The sequence below is a fragment of the Gymnoscopelus braueri genome, assembly GCF_963280865.1.
Source record: "Gymnoscopelus braueri genome assembly, chromosome: 22".
In the NCBI taxonomy this organism is placed as follows: Eukaryota; Metazoa; Chordata; class Actinopteri; order Myctophiformes; family Myctophidae; genus Gymnoscopelus; species Gymnoscopelus braueri.
In genome coordinates, this window is record NC_137624.1 from 46230447 (window position 1) to 46254376 (window position 23930).

At 44.6% G+C, this 23930-nt stretch overlaps 2 protein-coding genes across 5 annotated transcripts in view; both read right to left on the minus strand.

The window, feature by feature from the left end:
• LOC308078728 (NACHT, LRR and PYD domains-containing protein 1b allele 1-like) overlaps window positions 1-20730 on the minus strand; it is a 496405-nt gene extending 475675 nt beyond the window's left edge. For all 4 annotated transcript variants that reach the window (XR_013932568.1, XR_013932569.1, XM_080420037.1 and 1 more), the window contains exons 1-3: window positions 20604-20730; window positions 8297-8436; window positions 7084-7755 (exon numbers count right to left, since the gene is read on the minus strand). Coding sequence is in view for 2 of the 4 variants with exons in the window: in XM_080420037.1 (XP_080276163.1) it covers window positions 7084-7755; window positions 8297-8303 (679 nt within the window). In the remaining 2 variants the exon portion in view is untranslated. The remainder of the gene's footprint in view (window positions 1-7083; window positions 7756-8296; window positions 8437-20603) is intronic.
• A 2942-nt stretch (window positions 20731-23672) lies between these two features.
• The window catches only part of myo5b (myosin VB), a gene marked incomplete at its 3' end in the record, with an annotated part of 94509 nt that continues 94251 nt past the window's right edge, over window positions 23673-23930 (minus strand). Inside the window, exon 32 of the mRNA XM_080420416.1 lies at window positions 23673-23753. Within this exon, the coding sequence (XP_080276542.1) occupies window positions 23673-23753 (81 nt within the window). The remainder of the gene's footprint in view (window positions 23754-23930) is intronic.

Sequence of the window (23930 nt, forward strand, 5' to 3'; positions counted from 1 at the left end):
GGCCTGGGAGTGAAACGTGATGACGTTGACGCACTGCTGTTGTGCCGGTGCGGAAGTGATAAGCTGCGAGTGAGTACCGGGAGAAAGATATTGTAACAGAAAAGATAACAAAGAGAGAAGCATCCGTTGAAAAGTATAACCTGTATGTTCCTGCCTGACCGTCAGTAATAAATGATACCCGTTCTCTACCAAGAAGTTGTATGGACTAATTCTATAAAGGTTACCACGTTAAACGAGCCACGTTTCCAGACGCTCCCAACCACGGTTCGGAGCTACAGAGGAAAATAGGTAACACTGGGGGCCCGTCCGGGATTCAACTCCTGCAAGGTAGAGACACGAGAATTGCTTTATTATTCGCCGAGGGAAAATGGAGGATTACAGAAATGACGGGACTGTTGAAAATAAAATGCACCGTTGCACAAATCCATTCTGGACAGCAAATCAAGGCAACACCACCAACCCCTTTATGGTTAGCATGGAGCTAACGTTAGCCTCGCGGGAGTCAACCGTGCAGGGCCACGCATCACCAACGCACGTAAATATGGAATATCGTCCCACGTCACCACAACCAACTAATCCTTTCACAACATGGCCAGCCCAGCAGATGGTGAGTCTACACACGGTGAGTCTATGATGTTTAATCAGATGAGTTACCACCCCGCCCCTTGTTCAATGCCACTATATGGAGATGGAAGTAGCCACATTACAGCCCCTGCTCTCACAGCTGATGGACAGCACATTAACCCTTTCAACCCCATGAACTATAATTACTGTGTCACCAGCACCCCAGTTGCTCTGTATCAAGCACCTTATACCGGCTGCATTGCCCCCCACCCCATGTATGCCACAACATATGGGGCAGCTTTATGGAGCTCAAGCGATGGGCTACAACTACACCCCACCAAGGAATGCACAGCTGCCAATAGGAAATGAACAGGAACCATGTGATTATGACTGGCTTGACACAACATTGGCTAAGCCTATTACACACAGCTACCCCCAACCATCAGTGTGCTGTGATGACTTCGTGGGCAGCAGTGATGATGAACTTTGTAAAAGGGAGAGGATTCCCACCCTCCGACCAGGTCAGTTTGATGGGTCAGGTGCATGGAAAGACTTTGTTTACCAGTTTGAGAGCTGTGCACAAGCAAACCGCTGGTCAGAGAAGACCATGGTGGAGCAACTGAGGTTCAGTTTGTGTCGAGCAGCTGGCGCTATCGTTCATAAGAACCCAAGATCAAACAAGTGGAGCTACCAGCGGATCGTGAACGAGATAGAGGCTGCTTATGGGCCATGCTCGGAGCACGCAGTGGCCATCGGCATCGAACTGAGACAAAGAATCCGACAACCAGATGAAGCCCTTCACACTCTGAGAGATGATATATACGAGAAGGTTTCTATTGCATATGCTGATCGCACCGAGCGTGAACAGGATGTCATTGGCGTGGAGATCTTCACAAACGCCCTGGCTGATGCTCAGGTGGTGCAGAAGCTTTTGGAGGAGCGGCCACGCACCCTGGCAAAAGCCTACGACATAGCCCACAGGTATGAGGCAACCAGGAGGGCCGCCAGAGCAGTCACGCAGTTGATGCGGACAGGCGTGCCTAGTTCCATGGAACGAAGAACCAGAGCAGCTACAGTACGTGAACATTCTGAATTAATGTGGCAGAAGGAACCAGAGGGGCCAGCTGTACAGTTTATAAATTCACCAAAGCGGGAGCCAAGGTCTTCCCAAGGGTGGCGCTCCCAAAGAGGTGACCGGCAAGGGAAGGAGGACTTTGGGGAGCTCATCTGTCACAACTGCTCCGGCATTGGCCATATACAGAGAAACTGCCCCTCCCCTCGTTACCCCAAGCAGCATGCCGTGAACGCTGAACCAGTGCCAGCATCTGACTCAAGCACTGTGGTCATCAGCGCTAAAAATCAAGAAGAGGAGATGTGTGTCCAAGTAGTGATGCACGGATTGGAGGTCCGTGCCCTTCTAGACTCTGGTGCTCGGGGAAGTGTACTTCCTTTACATCATTTTGAGTCCCTACCCCTCAAGGTCCGACCCGAAATACAACCATCAACCGCTCAGACCCTGCAGGGCCTTGGGCCGGAAAGTCTGCCAGTCCTAGGAGAAGTCGTCATCCCAATACGTGTCGGGAGGCACACCCCCAACGTGAGCTTCATCGTGGCAAGCACAGCTGAGGGCACAGAGGTTATATTGGGACATCCATTCCTGAGGTAGGCACGAGCCTGTTTGGACTACGGCCGCAGAGAAATCACCCTCTTCGGGGAGAAGGTACCTCACTGTAATGCCAACTCTGAACCAGAAACGCGCTTTGTCAGGGTGGCTCGCCGGACAGTATTGGAGCCGGGCCGCGAGTATATAGTCCCTGGCACCACCCACCACTCTTCTGCTGCCAAGGGGGAGCTGTTAATGAGCCCCACAAAGAACTTTGTCCAACAACACCATGTCTTTGTGGCTCGCGCCATTGTGCATGTGCAGCGGCCAGCAGACATCCCCATTCGAGTGTACAACCCAGGTACCACACCTGTCGTCTTAAAGAAAGGAGCCATCGCTGGGGTCCTCCAACCGGCAGAGGTGATGGGGGAGGTGGGGTTCCAGTCACACAAGGACCGCACAGTGTTTGAACAAATTAACCATGACTCTGTTTCTGTACCTACCCACCTGCAGACCCTGTACACCGAGAGTTGTGCAAACTTTCCCGAGGATGATCACCGTAGGCTGGCTGCCCTGCTTAATTCCTACCACGATGTCTTCTCTACGGGACCCACCGACCTCGGCCGCACCAGCCTCGTGAAACACGACATCCTGACCACCCCTGGACCACCCGTGAAACAACATCCCCGCAGAATGGCCAGTGACAAACAGGCTGCAGCAGACCAGCAGGTGCAGCAGGGCCTGGAAACGGGCGTAGCTCAGCCCAGTAACAGCAGCTGGGCCGCGCCAATCGTAATGGTGCGAAAGAAAGATCAGAGCTCCCGCCTGTGTGTCGATTACAGGCTCCTAAATGAGCGCACTATTAAAGACGCCTACCCCCTGCCCCGGATCCAAGACACACTGGACACCTTGGCTTTGTAATGCACCAGCCACCTTCCAGCGCTTGATGGACCGTGTCCTGGCCGGGCTGCAGTGGGAGACGTGCTTAGTGTATCTCGACGACATCATTGTTCGGGGGCGAGACATGACCCAAATGCTGGAGCGGTTCAGTCAAGTGTTCACCAGGCTGCGAGAGGCCAATCTAAAACTGAAACCATCCAAGTGCTGTTTGTTTCGTGAGCGAGTCTTCTACCTGGGGCACATTGTCTCCACCCAGGGCGTCGCCACAGATCCCCAGAAGGTGAAGAAAGTGGTGGAGTGGCCCAGGCCTCAGAACGTCTCAGATGTCAGACAATTTGTCGGGCTAGCATCCTACTACAGAAGATTTGTGCAGGATTTTGCCACGGTGGCCAGGCCACTGCATGAGCTCACTAAGAAGTATGCACGCTTCAACTGGACAGACGAGTGCCAGGAGGCATTCGAGGTGTTGAAGGTCCGGCTGACAACGACACCGGTACTCGCCTACCCGTTGGACAGTGGCGAATTCTTCCTGGACACTGACGCCAGCGACTGGGGGGTCGGGGCAGTCCTCTCCCAGATTCCAGAGGGTGAGGAGAGAGTTCTGGCTTATGGAAGTAGAAGACTGTCTCCTACCGAACAAAACTACTGCACCACCAGACGGGAGCTCCTGGCCGTAGTGGAGTTCACCTCTCACTTCAGACAGTATCTGCTGGGGAGGCCCTTCACTGTGCGGACCGATCACAGCAGTCTGCGTTGGTTGACCAGGATGAGGGAGCCGGAAGGACAACTTGCTCGCTGGTTGGAGAAATTGGCAGAGTACGACTTCCAGGTGGTCCACCGGGCAGGGAGACACCACCAAAATGCTGATGCACTGTCCAGGAGACCGTGTAGAAATCTATGTCCCTGCAACTTGGCGGAGCCCAGCCCCAACAACATCCAGTACCAACACAAGGGGGTGCAATGTAACCTGGCAGACAGTTCGACTGAGTGGGTCCTTCTCACAACACCTCCGGAGCAACGTCTAGTGGGGGTAGCTGATGCTTCCAGCCACGATGCTCGCGACTACCTCCCGGCACATCCGAGCATCAACAGGGTGAGAGAGTCCCTCCAGGCAACCCTGTTTGGTGGTTGGACTCAAGAGCAGTTGAAACTAGCCCAGAAGACTGATCTAGACATAGCGCCCGTGTGTAAGTGGATAGAAGATGGGGAGGGCCGGCCACCCTGGGTTGCCGTAGCACCCTCAAGCCCCGCCACCAAAGCCTACTGGGCACAGTGGAAACGACTCTATCAGAAATAATTTTACTGCACTGAGGGAAAGGTGTTCTACCCACAAATCCTGCTGCCACGTACATACCGCACCTGTGTGATGGAGCAGATGCATGATGGCCCGGTGGGTGGCCACTTCGGGGTGGAGAGGACCCTTACTCGTCTGCAGACCAGGTACTTCTGGTACAACATGAAAGATGATGTCACCCTGTGGTGCCGCACCTGCACCAACTGTGCTGCCAAGGCTCGTCCTAAGAAAACTCCCCAGGCAGCTATGGGCACTGTGAAGGTCGGTGCCCCCATGGAACGGATTGCAGTCGACATAATGGGCCCATTAAACGAGACTGAGAGACACAACCGTTACATATTGGTGGTCCAAGACTACTTCAGCAAGTGGGTGGAGGCTTATCCACTCCCCAACCAGGAAGCAATTACAGTGGCTGAGAAGATTGCCTCCGAGTGGGTGTGCAGGTATGGGGCCGCTTATTCCCTACACAGCGATCAGGGTACGAACTTTGAGTCTGCTGTGTTCCAAGAAATGTGCAAGCTGTTGGGGATTGAAAAGACCCGAACCACTCCATTTAATCCGAAGTCTGATGGCCAAGTGGAGCGTTTTAACGCCACCCTGCAGAAAGTCCTGGCTACCACGGCTGAGCGATGCCATTGGGACTGGGATGTCATGATCCCTTATGCCCTCATGGCTTATCGAGCCACTAAACACAGCTCCACAGGGTTGTCACCCAACATGATGCTGTACGGACGGGAAATCACAGAGCCAGTCGACCTGGTAACCGGAGTGTCACTTGACCACGATGCTGCCAGTTCTCCCCCACACTATGTCCTGCAGCTCAGAGAACGGTTGGAACTTTCTCACCAGCTGGCCCGGGAGGCTCTGGGAAAGTCAGCCGAGCGCGTCAAGCGACAATACGACAAAAACATTTGTCAAGTCCAATACCAAGTCGGAGATGCAGTATGGTACCTCATTAAAGGCACCAAGAGAGTGAAAAACAAAGTGCGGAAATGTCTGCCTTCCTACGAGGGTCCCTTCTTCATTGTGGGCCAACTGGATGACTTAGTCTACCGAATTCAAAAGAACCAGAGGGCCAAAGCCAAAGTGGTCCATCACGACAAGCTCAAGCCGTACTATCCCACTGGACAATAGTTGGGTCTTCCAGAGTGCAGACACATGGGCACCAGTGGAAGTGCCACCCCCGGCTTCGGATGAGAGCCGCGACGACCGCTGACCCGGACGCCGCTGACCCAGCCGCCGCTGACCCAGCCGCCGCTGACCCAGCCGCCGCTGATACAACCGCCGCTGACACAACCGCCGCTGACCCAGCCGCCGCTGACCCAGCCAACACTGATCCAGACACCGCTGACCCAGCCACCGCTGACCCAGACATTGGTCCCCTCAACCTGTGGGACACCCCGTCGGAGGACGAGAACGCTGCTGCAGGAGCCCTCCAGGGTCCCTGTTCTTCTACACCAGCTTCACAGAGCCTCAGCCAGCCACCTGACAGCCCTGCTTGGTCTCAGCTGGATGAGGCCGACGTCTCAGATCCAGAGCAGGGATGCATCCAGTACCTGCCTACGGTTTCGACCCCTTTCCGTAGGCCTCAGAGGGTTCACAAGGCACCGGACATGTATGGTGATTGGGTGAGTTACTGAACACTAAGAACTAAAGACATTGTTTTGAGTCATTGAACACTGTTGAAAACTGAAGACATTTTGCTGATTTAGCCAGTAGTGAGATCATTGTTCATGGAGAGGGCAAGAATACGCCCTGATCTCGCTGGGAGCAACGGTAGTCTACCCGGAGCTCCCCAGTTAAGAAAAAAAAAGAAAGAGAGAAAAAAAAAATGGTATTTTGGTATTTTTGCATTGATACTCTGTTCAGGTCATGGTTCAGCATTATTGAGTTTTCTATTGTTAATACGTTGATCTCTAACTACTGACTGCCCTAAGCTGGGGAAGGGCCCTTTTCATCCAAAGACTGCACCGTGGAATATGTTGAGAGTTGCTAAAATGTTATTGTTCTCTTCATTGTATATGTATGTGACAGTGCTGGAGTAATGTTAAGGGACTAATCATTATCCAGAGTGGGGGTAGTGTTATATGCCAGGCCTGTGCCTTTAAGGGGGTGGGGCCTGGGAGTGAAACGTGATGACGTTGACGCACTGCTGTTGTGCCGGTGCGGAAGTGATAAGCTGCGAGTGAGTACCGGGAGAAAGATATTGTAACAGAAAAGATAACAAAGAGAGAAGCATCCGTTGAAAAGTATAACCTGTATGTTCCTGCCTGACCGTCAGTAATAAATGATACCCGTTCTCTACCAAGAAGTTGTATGGACTAATTCTATAAAGGTTACCACGTTAAACGAGCCACGTTTCCAGACGCTCCCAACCACGGTTCGGAGCTACAGAGGAAAATAGGTAACAAATGTGTGTTGTAGTCGCTATTCAGAATTAATTTCCGACATGACTATGTCTGTCACATACTCTTGGTCTATAGATGGCACCCGTTATCAGGGGTTTAGCTTCAGGATAAATTACTTTTACCCAGAAAGATTATGTGGAGTTGTGTCTTATGTCTGAGAGTACATTGAAGGTAATGTTAGGTCTTACACAAATACACACCCCTTTCCCCACACTTATCTCTATCCTTCCTGATGACTGATAACCTTCAATCTCAATTTCAGAATCATTAACAAAGTCATCAAGTTTAGTTTTAGAGAAGGACAGAATTCCCACCTGTGTCTGTCGCGGCCGGCTGAGATGGTGCGATGGCCGGGTCTTCTACTACGGGCTCTGGGATGTTGTTTGTTGGCTGATTTGTACCAGGGAGGCTTTGGTCTGGATGTCCAGTGCTTGTGTTACCAGCGGTGTTGTTGGATCCAGAAGGCAGGGTGGTATCATTAGCATTGCTAGCTCCGAGAGCTAAGCTGCTGTTTGCCCCGTTAGCTGGGATGCTAGCGGTCTCTGTAGGCATGATTTCCGGGCACTGTGTGGCAGCGATGGGTCCAGGGTTTGGTCCAGGGTTTGGATGTATATTCCCGGACAGAAGCAAGGTCATGGCTATGATCGCCTTTAACTGCCTTCTGCCATCTAGCTGTGTTTGTTTGTTCTTCTTTGAAGAGACCACATTTCGCCCGGCCAGTGCTTTTGTAAGCATCAATGTTACGTTTCCCGGTAATGAAGCTTTTTCCTTGGAGTTACTCGGAAGCTGCACATCTCGAGATTCTGAGAAAATAAGTCCCTGTAAGACCACAGCGTAAATCAGAACAATGTAATTGCTGACGTTAAGGATGTTTCTCAAGAAGTTCAGATGTTTTCTTCGTTGTAGTACGGAGCTCGGAATTGTGCGTCCTCTCTCCATGGCAGCCGGATGCAACTGTGATGGCTGAGATGATGCTGTGCTGCTCTCTGAGAGAGAGAGAGAGAGAGAGAGAGAGAGAGAGAGAGAGAGAGAGAGAGAGAAATTTAAGTAAGTAATTTAGTAGCCTTGGGAACCATGCTGTAGCGTGTACATCCTCCCATCCTCCAGCCATGATGTACAAGTACACCTTGACATGATGCTAGGATGTCACAGGGACTTACCCCAAATCCAAAACCTTGAATGCCAAGCAGGGAGACATTTGGTTTCATTTGTATAGTCTTTGGTATGACCCGGCTGGAGGATCGAACCCTGACCTACCGATCTCAAGGCTGACTTTATCCACAAGGTCACTGAGCTGAGTTTGTGTAAACTATATATTATTTGTCCTAACTTATCTTAGTATTTACTTCACTTGTGTGTTTCTGCTGGGTATTGTTGACACAAGTACAGGAAACTATTTTTCTACATAAATAAATATATTTCATTATTGTAGCCAGTGTGTACATTTCATCTTATTTTTTAGAAAATACATTATTTAGTAGGACTATTAATGAAGCGCACAAACATTTGCTTGTACATTATGCTTACCTGTCATGACTTCTGTCTGTCAGTGGTCCTGGTCTGTAGACGTTAAATGTTCATGTAGAACTGAGGTCACACAGCGTCAGATACACGTTGACACTTCATACAAAAAGGGTTTCTATTGGCTGGTTAGATGAAGTGGTGAGCTGGGTGGGGAGACAGAGAGACAGATGGTCAAAGTGGATTCCTACACACAACAACAACAACTGATCCTGTCTACTAGAGGTGTGGACAATAATCGATTCTAAGCTGCATTGCGTTGTGGCCGTGCACGATTCTGCACCGATGCAGTGACGTGACATGATCGGTTACAGACTATAGACGTTTATTGTTGATTTTCTTTGTCTTCACTGTCTGTGATGCGGGTGCACCCCCGCATTCCAAAAACCCCCCACTCCTACACCCCCCCATTCCGAAACCCCCCCCCCCACTCCTACACCCCCCCACTCCTACACCCCCCCACTCCGATATATTTTTTTCGGAGTGGGGGGGTGTAGGAGTGGGGGGGGTTTGAAAACTTGGAGTAAATCCTGCCATTCCGAAAAATAGATATAAATCCTATCATTCTAACTTTTTTTTTTTTTTTTTTTTTTTTTTTGTGGTGGGGGGGGGGGGGGGGAGCATATGGGGCACCCCGACGCAAAAAAAAAAAAGTAAAAAAAAAAAGAAAGTTTTTTTTTTAACTTTTTTTTATTTTTATTTTTGTATTAAAAAATAATTTGTGGACTGAAGTTGGTTTGCTTCCACAATGCATTTTCTAACTAAATTAATTTAGGCTATGTGCACCATGGACAGACAGCTAAAACAACTCACTCACATGATTCACTTGAGCTGAGCCCTGATTCAATCAGATCTCTTCTTGTATGAAATTCTTGGACGTCGGCCAGCCAGAGGCAGGCCCCGGACTGGGATGCGAGTCAAAAAATATTAAAAAAAAATAATAATAATAATATTTTTTTATTTTTTATTATATTTTTTTTGTGGGGGCCCCCTGAGGTTGGTGGCCCGTTTCAATTGAAACAGGTTAAACATAGGAAAGGCCGCCACTCTAGCTATCAGTCATGAATTAATTTTCTCCCCCATACCGACCCGCCGACGTAGTCGATCCTTCATGGCACCAACGTCAATTTCCGATCCATCGACCATATATGCAGTCTTCTGGCGCGGCTGTTCTAAATCTATCTAAATATCTATCTATCTATCAAACTATCTATCTCCAGCAATGTACCGCTCAGCAACATGTTGTTCAACAAATAGCAGATCTACAAGCTCACAACAACTGTTATTGTGAGCTTGTAGATCTGTTATTTTCAAATAGCGTATGTATAAAATATGTCTGAATTGGTTAGTGATTCATATATATCTGCGATGTGTAGGATTATTATAATTATTATTATTATATTACAATTAAAGTAAGCGCATCGGTTAGTGTGATTGAGTGCGCTTCCACGGCCTGGGTCTGTCTGTCTGGTTCAGTCCATTAATGTTGTATTCAGAATAATTAAAAAAAGATTATTAATATTATTATTATTATTATTACCCTTATTATTATTATTATTACCCATATTATTATTATTACTACAACTACTATTACGCTATTGTTATTATTATTATTATTATTATTATTATTATTATTATTATTACTACTACTACTACTATTACGCTATTATTATTATTACATTAATGTTGATGTTCTGTCACAGCTCACTGTTGCGCGCACGTTGATTGACGGGTCAGTAATCACGTAGGCCTACTCAGAGACGCTCACATGCTCAGGTTTCTCAGATGTTTTCTCCTTAATTAACCCACTTGTCACATCTCACATGAATAGTATACGCATCAGTGGTGGAACAATTACTCAAATGTTTTACCAATACTGCAATGTAGAAATAGGCCTACTCTGTAACATGTAAAAGTCCAGAATTCAAATTTGAGTATCCTACAAAGCCCAAGTATTGGTATCAAAATGTACTTAAAATACCAAAAATAAAAGTACTCGTTATGCAGAAGGTCCCATTTCACAAGTTTTCAAATGTATAAAAATCCTTTGAATAGCAGATCTACAAGCTCACACAATACAATTATTTATTTGATATTTTTGACGCAGAGAGAGAGAGAGAGAGAGAGAGAGAGAGAGAGAGAGAGAGAGAGAGAGAGAGAGAGAGAGAGATTTGTGAAGCTGTTGCATTTGACCAATGAAATGAATGAACCTCTGGATACCTCCGTTTGAAGATCGCGCAAGAATGAACAGCAGATAGATAGATAGATAGATAGATAGATAGATAGATAGATAGATAGATAGATAGATAGATAGATAGATAGATAGATAGATAGATAGATAGATAGATAGATAGATAGATTTAAATTGTAGGCTGTGTGGAAATAACTGCAGTGTGTATTTATGTAGTAACTGTAATCGACACGGTGATAACAGCGAGAGACGTTGCGGACAAGCCGTAAAATCCAGACTGCTCACCAAAGAGCTGTTTGGAATTTCCCATTATCTCTCCCCCATCCTGACATCAAAGATGACAACCAGGAAGGAACGGCAGATCTTGCTAGAAAGCAGGCCTTGGAGATCATTCAGGCAGATGGCCGTCACCTCCACAAGGCACACTGCCCCCTTTGTGAACTCCCCCCCCCACACACACACACACACACACACACCCACAGGGACATTTCCCCCCTCTCTCTTTGGAGCGCATTGAAAACCCCGGTTTGCCACAAAAAGACATTTTGCACGTGACCTCATGAAGACGACATATGAACATGTGGACAATAATGGACAATAATGTGAAAATGTAGTACTATGCTGTATTTCCAGATGCTTGGTGTGTAGAAGTGACCTGGGCATGAACCAAGGGGCCCATGGCTGATCTCGGTCATAAAATCCACTGAAGGGTCTGCTTCCCCCCCCCGGTGACTCAGAGTCAGCAATCCCACAGTAGATAAGGAATTAGCATAGTAAGGACATTTGACCACATGAAAGGGTTTTAGGGTATATAGATCCCACACAGACCACACTCTTCGCTCAAAGCCGCCAAGGGATGAACCACCCCCTGGCTCTCCCATCACCAACCAACCAGCCTTCCTAGGGCTCTTCAACACGGAACCACCAAGGAGGAGGTCGAGGTCCAGGCCACTGCAACCCGCAGCCGCGGCAGGAGCAGAGACTGATCAGAAGGTCTCCGCTCCACTCATCTCCATAGCACACGCACCCGAGCCGTGAAGTGCGCCCTTCTCCAAGAGGACATCACCGCGGTCAACTCGGCGACCCGGCCTCCGCCACCGTCGACGCCAACTCAGTATTGCCTTTGCACTGAGATTCCCGAACTCTGAGACCACTCGCTAGAACCAGTGCCAAGTTGGGCTTTAAAGCGCGCCTGTGTACCTTTCTCCCGAAATCCAGAGTCTCCGGACTCAGGCCCCTATCCAGGGTCTAAAGGTGTGTTGAACCATTTTGATTTGTGCATTAATCTTAAGGCGACGTTACTGTGTTTACAAGAGAATATCTGTTATAGTTGAGCATAGCTCAGAAGGTTTTACAATAATGCATCCCCAATGCGATTCCTTCTTTTACTCTCTGTGACTTTTTCTCTCTCCTGTTTTCTTATCTCCCCACATTAACTCCATACACAACATAAGTTTCTGTTTCCCAAGCGTTGCTTTATAAATACTTGTAACGGTGAAGTCTGAATAAACCCAATTTTATTGTAACAAGGAAAGTAATGATGTTTGGTGTCTTTTGTCCAACCAGTTAAAGATTATCTCTCTCTGATTAAAATGACATTTATATAAACCTGTCCAAGAACTCACGTTACATTACAGTGACGTAAGTTTCAATAATAATAATATATATATATATATCTATATGTATGTATTATTATATTGTAATTGATTCATAAATTATATTTATATGGTTTATGAGATAATTACGTCCTGTGTTCATATGCTGCGATCTCATCCAGTGTCATGATCATTACATAACGGTAACAGCCAGAATAGGTGGACACCAAAACATTCTGGGCACTAGGGCTAACTGGGCACCTTGGACGAGTGGGCATTAGGGACATGTGGACACTTGGAAGAGTGGGCACTGAGGGTGGATAAGAGTGGGCGGTAGGGAAATCAATGTTAATAAAGAATACAATCTCACAGGCAATGCACAGTGCCCACTCTCCCTGGTGCCAAGATGTCCCTAGTGCCCACATATGCTGAATCCAATTAATACATCAGCAGAGATGAGAATTACGTATCTTCCCGTCCGACAGACAGACAGACAGACAGACAGACAGACAGACAGACAGACAGACAGACAGACAGACAGACCCAGGCCGTGGGAGCCACTCAATCACACTAACCGATGCGCTTACTCCGAGTGGGGGGGGTTCGGAATGGGGGGGTGTAGGAGTGGGGGGGTTTAGAAATGCGGGGGTGCACCCCTGTGATGCTGTGGTAACTACATGCCGCTACGCTCTCTCTGAGGGACAATGTGAGGCTGAGAGTCATAAATGGTAAATGCCGCATTTATACAGCGCTTTTATCCAAAACGCTTTACAGGTGTGTGAGTTCTGCTTTCTACCCTTGTAGATCTGCAATTTCTTTGAAAGAAATCTTGAAAATGTGTGCAAATCTTTGAAAAAAAAAAAAAAAAAAAAAAATATATATATATATATATATATATATATATATATATATATATATATATATATACATTTTAAACTCCAAACTTTGCTTCTGGGGGTCCCTGGAACCAAATATTTTCAGATGGGGGTCTGCGGCCAAATACATATCATTTTGGGGGTCCTTGACATGAAAAAGTTTGAGAACCACTGATTATAGCAACATACGTCTTTTTATAAAACGTATGTTAGCAGATCTACAAGCTCATATCGCTGCACTTGGTGCCGCGCTATGAGCTTGTAGATCTGCTGTTTTTGAATAGTCAAATAAATATGAAAGTGACACAGATGCGATCCCGGTCTTAAAGGGTTAGGAGAAAACAGTGAAATCAGCTGGGGCAGTGCACAAAGGGCATCAAGGCCACTGTGGCCGTGGGGCATGTATTTATTCAAGGGGCTCACGGCCAAACAGAGAGTCAACGAGAGCCATGGCCGTCGTGGCCGCCGTGAAATTCCTGCCCTGGCTATAACACAATAGACTCTAAACCAGGGGTCTTCAACAGGGGGTCTGGGACCCCTATGGGGTCCTCAGAATTACTACACAGGGGCCACTAAATCTTTGTGTGATCGGAACCTTTTTTTTTACATTAGCCACTTGAACTCTATCACACCTATTCTGGGGAGAACATTAGCCGAAAATAGCAGATCTACAAGGCAATGTTCGGCAAAGAGGTTGGTGTAGGAGAAAAAAGGAGCAGAGCAAGTACAAGTTGTGAGGGTTTTAAGTGGTTAATTGTCTGAAAATACACAACTCATAGGCCGCCATTATCGCATTAATGCGATCTAATAAATAGCGCGCCTGGCCGCCAAGATCGCATTAATGCAATCTATGGTCTTTATTGATCATTATGCTCTGATCACGCTATTCTGTAATGAAACAGTCTAAGTTTCAGGTTCCACTTACTTCACCCACCACTGCATCCGGTTTCATGACTTGGGTTCCGTTTCCGGTTTTAATTTTTTCCCCCCAGTCATTTTCGACCATAATAGGGAAACAAACGGTTTTTCACACGCTATAAAAAACGATCGGAGACCTCCCCTCCTATAATCTATGGTCTGGGTGACGAACAGTCATCCCCGTCGTGTATCACATCGTAATTTTCGCCGATCAGAGAATCTGACACCATTTCACATCCGGTTCATGTGTTTGACTGTGTGAGTGGGTGTGGGGGGGGCGAGTGTGTCCACGAGCTGATCAACCTGGTGTGTGCTGCTCTCTAGTGGTGGAACGATCAAAACGATTCAAATGTCCAGCCTGACTTTCTATATGTGAATTAAATAACAAAATAACGAAACAAAAAAACACGAAAATCGCTGGCAAGGGCAGCTATGAACGAGGTTTTAACTCTGGCAGTCAATGAGTAACATGAATCCAACACAGCGCTACACATTGACTGTAAACAAGTCTATGCTGCTATCTATGAAATCTATGAAAAAGTTGAAAACACTTTAGTGTTCCTCAATCTTTTTTGGGCCAGTGCCCCCCAATCCAATATCCAGGTACCTTATCAATCAATCAATCAATCAATGTCTGATTCATATGAATCCATGTCATAACCACAATGGATCCCCTACACCTCTCTCCAGAGACGTATCTGTGACTTCCAAGGTGCGGGGGACCACCTTTGCAACGGCCTACACAGCCGCGCGCGCAGCACATATTCACACCAAAAACAGATTATTCAACCTTACCGGATATGAGGTGTCCAAACATTTTTGATGTTCGCCTTGCCCAGGCTCTTTAAATGCAATATTGTGTAATAATTCCATAACGTTTACACCGGAGGCAGAGACATATGGCTTTATTATCCAACTGATTGATCTGAAACGTATTAATAAGTGATTCTGCACCTTGGCAGTGGTAAGTAGCAGTACAATTTTGAGGTATTTCCAATTGTCAGTACTTTTACTTCTACTCCATTACATCTCAGAGGCAAATATTATACTTTTCTCCACTAGAATTATTTGAAAACTTTAGTTACTAGTTACTTTGAAGATTTTGATTATCATTACGAAACATATATTATCCACTTCAGCCCTATATACATTTAGACCATTTGAAAATAGCAGATCTACAAGCTCACAATGCAGCACGATGCGACACATTGTGAACTTGTAGATCTGCTATTTTCAAAATATTTTTTTACTTTTAGTACTTTAAGTAAATATTGATGGCAATTCTTTGGTACTTTTACTCACGTAGATTTTGAATGTCGGACTTTTACTTGTAACAGGGTAATTCTATATTGCAGTATTGATACTTTTACTTAAGTAAAACATGCGAGTACTTTTTCCACCACTGGTTCCTGGAGGGCACGGAAACTTCAGCAAGCAGCCTGTGCGTCTGCCTGCTTCGCTTCACTCTGCTGCTGTTGCAGCAGACATGGTGACCAGGGGTGCAAAAAATTACTAAATGTTTTTACTTAAGTAAAAGTATCAATACTGCAATGTAGAAATTCTCTGTTACAAGTTAAAGTCCGGAATTCAAAATTTACTTGAGTAAAAGTACAAAAGTATTGGTATCAAAATGTACTTAAAGTACCAAAAGTAGAAAGTACTCATTATGCATAATGTCCTGTTTCACAAGTTTTCAAATAATATATAATAAAAATCTTTTGAAAATAGCAGATCTACAAGCTCACAATGTGTCGCATCGCGACGCATTGTGAGCTTGTCGATCTGCTATTTTCAAATGGCCTAAATGTATATAGGGCTGAAGTGGTTCATGTATGTTTTGTAATAATCACAATCTACAAAGTAACTGTAACTAAAGTTGTCAAATAATTGTAGTGGAGTAAAAGTATAATATTTGCCTCTGAGATGTAGTGGAGTAGAACTTCAGTAGAAGTAAAAGTACTGAAAATTTGAAATACACTACTACACCAGTAAAGTAAAAGTAAAAATTGTACTTAAGTACAGTACTTGAGTAAATGTACTTACTTACTTTAGTTTACATCACTGATAGTGACTGGGACCAGCTGGCCGGAGAGTTACATTTCTGGGGACAGAAGCAGCAGCAAACAAAATGTGTAAGCTTTTTTCTCCCTCTGCTTTCCAGCAAACCCCCTTAGGTTTTTTCTGTGGCATTATGTCTTGACTTTATGTCTCTGAATTCGTGACAGTCTGACTGAGATTTGAGTTTGAATGAAACGCAGCTACAGTGTTGCCAGGTTTTGAGAGAGAAACAAGCAACCTCGCCTATGAAAACAAGCCGAAAAGAAGCGAGCCCTTCTACATTGGCTATTTGAAAATAGCAGATCTAAAAGCTCACAACGCGTCGCAACGAGCTTGTAGATCTGCCATTTTCAAAAATTAAAGTAAACCTTGAAAGTAATTTTGGAAAATTTGAAACATTTTAACACAAATCCCTGGCACAAATTATTTCCAGATGGGGGTCTATGGACAATATAATATATATTTAATATGGGGGTCCTTGCCATGACAATGTTTGAAAACCACTGGTTTAAACAACATTAGGAAACAAGCCCGAAACTATTCCAAAAAAACGCAACCCACAAGCCACAACTACCAATATTTTACGAGCAACTTTACAGAAAAGCAAGCCCAACGTCGCTTATAATAAGCAGACATGGCAACGCTGCACAGCCAGCGTGCCGTGAACAGAGCCGTATAAGAGAGTTACGACACTATAGCGTTGACTCCCACCGTAAGAATGGAATGCGGAATGGCTCAGTCTATCTCAATGAGATAGTTCCAATGTTTGGAACTACTATAGCCCATAGCAGCCCGCTTTGCGGCGAGATCAAAGCGTGACGTTACTCTCTCTTCTACACTATGGCCATGAAAACACACAGGTAGGGGAGGGGGGGCGCTCTTCCACTGTAGAGAAAGTGATGTGATTGGGCCATCACGCAGCCCCCCCCCTCTTCCACCTCTTTCAATGGGCCGCTTCTGGAGTATCAGCGGCCGTGTGGTCCTATAGTCGTTCTCTCTCTCAAACACACACACACAGCACACACACACACGCACACGCACACGCACACGCACACACACTCTCTCTCTCTCCCCTTCTCTCTGTCTCTCTCTCACACACACACGCACACGACACCACTGTGAATGAAGCTAGGGAAAACAAACGCACAGCGTCACGTAAGCACAGACACGAATCAAACACAGAAAGTAGCACCGATACAATTAAATAAACACGCAAGCACACACACACACGCACACACACACACACACACACACACACACACACACATGGACTTCATACAGTCTCTCTACATTGCATAGCTCATGTGTCTGTGTTGTAATTCGGTCAAACCCTCGTCAAGTTAACTTTTCTAGCGATGTTAAAGTTGTACAATGCAGAATCACAAATAACGATTTTTAGCAACCTCTGCTGGTCACTACCGTCACTGCATACAATTTCCGTAGTCCTCGATTACCCAGAATTCCATTCGTTTTCACCGGAAGCCGGAAGCGTTTCAAAAAGCTTTTCAAAAAATCTTTTAATTGTTTTATACTATCTACGGATCGTTTCTCTTAGCCAGTGGAGCATTAGTTACCATGAGCTGTGCTTTCTTTTTATGTTCTTTTTCGATCTTCCAATCCTACATTCTCTTAAAATCAGCGTGAGGTTCCTTTTTGTTATTAGCGCGGTAGTTCCTGGCCAAACAGGAAACCGTTGCGGTAGTGACGTCGGCCAGGACGTCGGCCACGACGTCATGACGTTGGCCAGGAACGTCATTTTCCCGGGAAAGTCCCCCCCGTCCACGTTCAATAGAAAATATAAATAAAAGGCTTCCGGGGGTGAAATTCATGGAGTGGGTGTTGTGAAACTTTTGCCACTCACAAAAGATATACAATTTAACTTTAGTTTTGTTGAAAACATTACCTAGTATGCCTTTAACTTTCTTTAAAAATGTACAGCTTGAGGCCATTTCCAATCTGAATAAAGCAGCGATCATGTTTCTTAACTTTGTCATTTAAATGATGCAAACACACGATACCTTTCTAGGTCCAATGTCTCCCCCAAAAAGCAAGCATGGGAAACCAAACAGGCTTTAAGTACTTTCCTTTTGTGTAATTTAACACTGGGCACCAACACCTATAGGCCCCTGTAACACTGGGCACCCAAACCCTACTGGGCAACAGTTACACTAACACCTACTGGGCCCCAGTAACACTGGTCATCAAACCCTACTGGGCCCCAGTAACACTGGGCACCAAAACCCAATGGGCCCCAGGTGTTTCTGGGCACCAAAACCGACCCAACCTTAATCCTAACCTTAATCCTAACACTAACCTCAGTAAAACAATGCCTAACCCTAACCTTATTAGCCTTATTTCTTTCAGGACAACTCATAAATAGAAAAAGACAAATCATGAAGGATAAGATATATTTATTGAATATAAAATGAGCACTATATTTATAATGTTTTGGCGATGAATGTGGATCTGCTTTTAGGTACTCTGATAAAGCTCATTTCCCAACCAGGGACTCAGAATCCCCCGTACATAAACAGCAGATCTAAAACAACAGGTGGTAGCATGGGGTGGTGGAGAGTGAGCAGCAATTTTAGCAACAACAATGAACAGCAGCAGCAACGGTGTGTGTGCAGCAAAAAGCAAGCAGAATGAGAAGTGCAACCTTCCAGCTTAAATAGAGCGGTCTGAGAATGAAATGAGTGGATGAGTGGATGAATATGTGGAGCTGACGTGATCCAATGGTAGGCCACCAACACTGCACTGAGTTCCCTGAAAGAACTTGCTCTGCGCATGTCTGTGACAGGCGTGACGCTCATTTGTTGCAAACGTTTGCAGTCCCATAACTTTAAGAAGTTGCAGGTTGTAATGTTGCCTGTCACAAATGTGTTGCAACAGATGGTCCATATTAACAGGAACATTTTGAAATAAATCCACATCATGATGTCACAGTAAAACTGATTTGGATAGAAAAGATAAATCAACATTATACTCGTCGTATTATTGTGAAAATAATGTTGGAAAATGCTTTACTTTTCACAGAGGATTTAAACTAGAAAAAGAGCACAGGTCTCCACCAGGTCAGGTTGCAAAAATCGGCCTCCTGGTGGCGCTAAAACAGGCATGTGTGAACTTTCACGGCAATTGGAGGCTCATTCATGATTTAAGGCATTTTGTTCAAAGCGTGCCACTCCTGGAAATTGTTGATGCCAATCTTAGCCAATCAGGAGTAATATAAAAAATAATGTTTTGAAAAATGGACCTGCTGGTGGCGCTATAAAAGGCTGATGTGAAAAATTGAGGTTTTTCCTTGGCCTCTACTGCCGATCGCAGTGCAGTTATAGGTAAACATGTGAATCAGCCTGTTTTAGCGCCACCATGAGGCGGATTTGAAAAAAAAATAGGGTGGCATTTCTTTCTTGGCCTAGTGGGAATGTGCATGCAAAGTTTCACGGCAATCGCACGCTGCGTTCATGATTTGTGGCATTTTGTTCAAAGTAGACCACTCCTGCAAACTTTGGAAGCCAATATTAGCCAATCAGGATGGAATGTAAAAATCGGACAGCTCTGTCGATCACATGACTATAGAGATACTGTGTACCGATTTGCGATATGGTTGGACAAAATCTGCAGGAGTAATATTAAAAAAAAAGTTTTGCAAAACTCAGCATACTGGTGGCGCTAAAACAGGCCGATCTGAAAAATCTGGGTCAGAGGTTCTGCTCTGGCATCCGGGGAGTGTGTGTGCACAGTTTCACGTCGATCGGGCCAATGGTGCCGGAGATTAGCTGTTCACAGACGGACAGACAGACAGGGGGCAAAACATAGTAGGCCATGCCTTTGGCCTGGTGGAGACAATTCCATTGTGTGACAGTAGATGTCGCTGTTGAATCATATTTAAGTCCATGCCCTCCCTGTTCCCCAGCTGTGTCATGGTTGGGTGGATGGGTGGTTTCTATCTTGGCAAACTGCCAGGCTACTCAAATGTTTGGTTATAATACTTTATATTCATACATTTGAGATGGAAACACCACTGCTGTGTTTTACAGAAAACGCTACATGATGAAATGTCAGTTTTATATACAATGTAGGCTACATACTAGTACACATTCACACACAGTGGTGTAAAGTAACTAAGTACATTTACTCAAGTACTGTACTTAAGTACATTTTTTAGGTATTTTTTCTTTACTGGAGTATTTCCAATTGTCTATACTTTTACTTCTACTCCTCTACATCTCAGAGGCAAATATTGTACTTTTACTCCACTACAAGTATTTGAAAACTTTAGTTACTAGTTACTTTTCAGATATAAATGATTATATTATAAAACATACATTATCCACTTTAGCCCTATTTTATAACTAAGCTATTTGAAAATAGCAGATCTAAAAGTTGCGGTTGTGAGCTTGTAAATCTGCTATTTTCAAACGTTTTAGTACTTTTACTTTTGGTACTTTAAGTACAGTTTGATACCAATACTTTTGTACTTTTACTCAGGTAACATTTTGAATTCCGGACTTTTACTTGTAACAGAATACTTCTACATATACACTTTTACTTAAGTAAAACATTTGAGTACTTTTTCCACCACTGTTCACGCTCCACCACTGTCTGTTCGTGACTGACTGTAAACAAGTGTAAATAAGGTTTTAATTGTATGATGCATTATTTAACGTTACCTGTCACAGATGTATGGTAACAGCTAGTCCATGTTAACAGGGAAAGAGTTGAAATAAATCCACATCATGATTTAACAGAACAAACATCGACTTAGAAGGAAAAATATTCCAACATCTTACTCCGTCGTCTGGTTGAGGAATATGAGAAATACTTTCGTTTTCACCAACAAAGGATTTCCACACAACATAAAGATCTATTCATGTCAGTCATGTGACAGCAGATGCCACTGTTGGAACATATTTAGGTACCGAGGCCTCAACAAGTCAATCCACAGTAACTGTAGAGTTCTCTGGAGTGGTGTACTTGAGTACTTCCTTGAGTATTTCCAATTTCCAATACTTTAACTTCTTCTCCACATCTCGGATCCAAATATTGTACTTTTACTCCATTACAATTATTTGAAAACTTTATTTACTAATTACTTTGTAGATTTATTATTATTATTACAAAACATACTTTAACCACTTCAGCCCTATATACATTTCGGCCATTTGAAAATAGCAGATCTACAAGCTCACAATGTGTCGCGATGCGATTCATGTGAGCTTGTAGATCTGCTATTTTCAAAATATTGTTATACATTTGAAAACTTGAAATGGGACATTCTGCCTAATGAGCACTTTTACTTTTGGTACTTTACGTACATGCCTGATACCAATACTTTTGTACTTTTACTCAATTTTGAATTCCGGACTTCACATTGCAGTATTTATACTTTTACTTAAGTAAAGCAATTGAGTACTTTTTCCACCACTGTCTGTTGTTATTCGCTCTTGAGCGACCTGCCAGCACACGCCTGCTGAGAGGTGTGTGACTGGCACCTGGGCATGGGTTCTGCACAGGGGGGTGTATTGGTGATTTATTTTACCGGCGGAACGGTAGATAGCCTACTGGCAGCAGCGGCTGCTGAAGCCAACATGCTGTGTTGCTTACCGTGTAGCCTATAGATGTATATATATTTATATATATGGTGTAGCCTATAGATGTATATATATGGTGTAGCCTATAGATGTATATATATTTATATATGGTGTAGCCTATAGATGTATATATATTTATATATATGGTGTAGCCTATAGATGTATATATATTTATATATATGGTGTAGCCTATAGATGTGAGGAGTGAGGATACATTTTCACACTCACTTGTAAACCTGTTATGCAAAGTAGCCATTTGGGTACTTGGCTCGTGAATCACACATAAAAAAGATATCTAATAATAATTACTAGAAACTAGAAAAACAGGTTTCCGCCAGGTCAGGTACGTTATTGTGGCCTCCTGGTGGCGCTATAATAGGGCAATGTGAAAAGGGTGCCATTTCTTTTTAGGCCTTGCATGGCAATAGGACACTGCATTCATGAGTTGAGGCATTTTGTTCAAAAAAATTGTTTTGCTAAATTAGAACTGCTGGTGGCACTATAACAGGCCAATGTTAAAAGGGTGGCATTTGTTCCTCAACATAGTGTGAATGTGCGTGCAAAGTTTGACCGCAATCGGACGCTGCGTTCATGATTTGCGGCATTTTGTTCAAAACAAGCCACTACTGCAAACTTTTCGATGTGAATCTTAGCCAATCAGGATGGAATATGAAAAATGAAACAGATCCGGCTTGATCACATGACTATAGAGATCATGTGTACCGATTTGCATGAAATTTGGATAAAATCGGAAGGAGTAATATGAAGAAATATGTTTTACATAAGTCGGCCTCCTGGTGGCACTATAAAAGGCAGAAGTGAAAAATGCAGGGCAAAGGTTTTTCCTTGACCTCTAGGGAGTGTGATTACAAAGTTTTTCACAGATCGGTGCAGTTATAGGTAAAAACACGAATGGGCCTGTTAGAGCGCCACCATGAGGCTGATTTGAAAATGTTCAAGTGGCATTTCCTCCTTGGCCTAATGGGAATGTGCGTGCAAAATGTCATGGAAATTGCATGCTGTGTTCATGATTTGAGGCATTTTGTTGAAAACGGAGCACTACTACAAACTCTGGAAGCCATTTTTAGCCAATCAGGATGGAATATGAAAAATCTGAAAGACTGTGTACAAATTTGCATGATTTTTGGGCAAAATCTGTAGGAGTACTGTCAAAAAATATGTTTTGCACAAAGCGGCCTCCTGGTGGCGCTATAACAGGCCTATGTGAAAAATGTGGGGCAGAGGTTCTGCTCTGGCATCCAGGGAGTGTGTGTGCACAGTTTGGCTAGAACAAAGACACATTAAAGGAGGAGTTCACCCAAAAAATTACTTATTTTCTATCAATTGCACACCCCATGAAGCCTTGAATTCATGGATTTGTTTTAGTTTTTTGTTGCATTCCCTAAGCTGATAATTTGATTCCCGTCTCCTACCGACTAATGTATCCGGTAGGAGACACAAAGTAGATTCTTTGTTTCTCCTACCGGAAATACACATAGTCATCAAATTGTTGGCTTAGGAATGCGACAAAAACTAAAATAAATCCATGAATTCAAGGCTTCATGGGGCGTGCAATTGATATAAAATAAGACTTTTTTTTGGGTGAACTCCTCCTTTAACTGCAGTGGGAAAGAAGAACTGCTCTTATGAGAGAGGTTTCAAACAGGAACCAAAACCTTCACATCACATGGGCCACTGTACACACACACACACACACACACACACACACACACACACACACACACACACACACACACACACACACACACACACACACACACACACACAGCTAAAATGCACACACACACACACACACACACACACACACACACACACACACACACACACACACACACAGCTAAAATGCACACACACACACACACACACACACACACACACACACACACACACACACACACACACACACACACTCACACACACACACACAGCTAAAATGCACACACACACACACACACACACACACACACACACACACACACACAGCTAAAAATGCACACACACACACACACACACACACACACACACACACACACACACACACACACACACACACACACACACACACACACACACACACACACACACACACACACACACACACACACAGCTAAAATGTAATATATAAATCTAATAGTCACTCACTTCCATGTTGAGTATGTCAGTCTTGAGTATGTAAGTCCTACAGGACTGCTTGGACGATGTTACAATCTGGATGGACACAAACTTCTTAAACCTCAATGAAAACAAAACAGAAGTTATATGTTGTGGCCATAACACTGCTCCATCCACCAAGAACAACCTGGGTTCCCTCAGCTCAAACATGTGTTCCTCAAAAACCTTGGATAACCCCAGTTTTAGCTGCACTGCAAGAACTTTTGGAGCCCT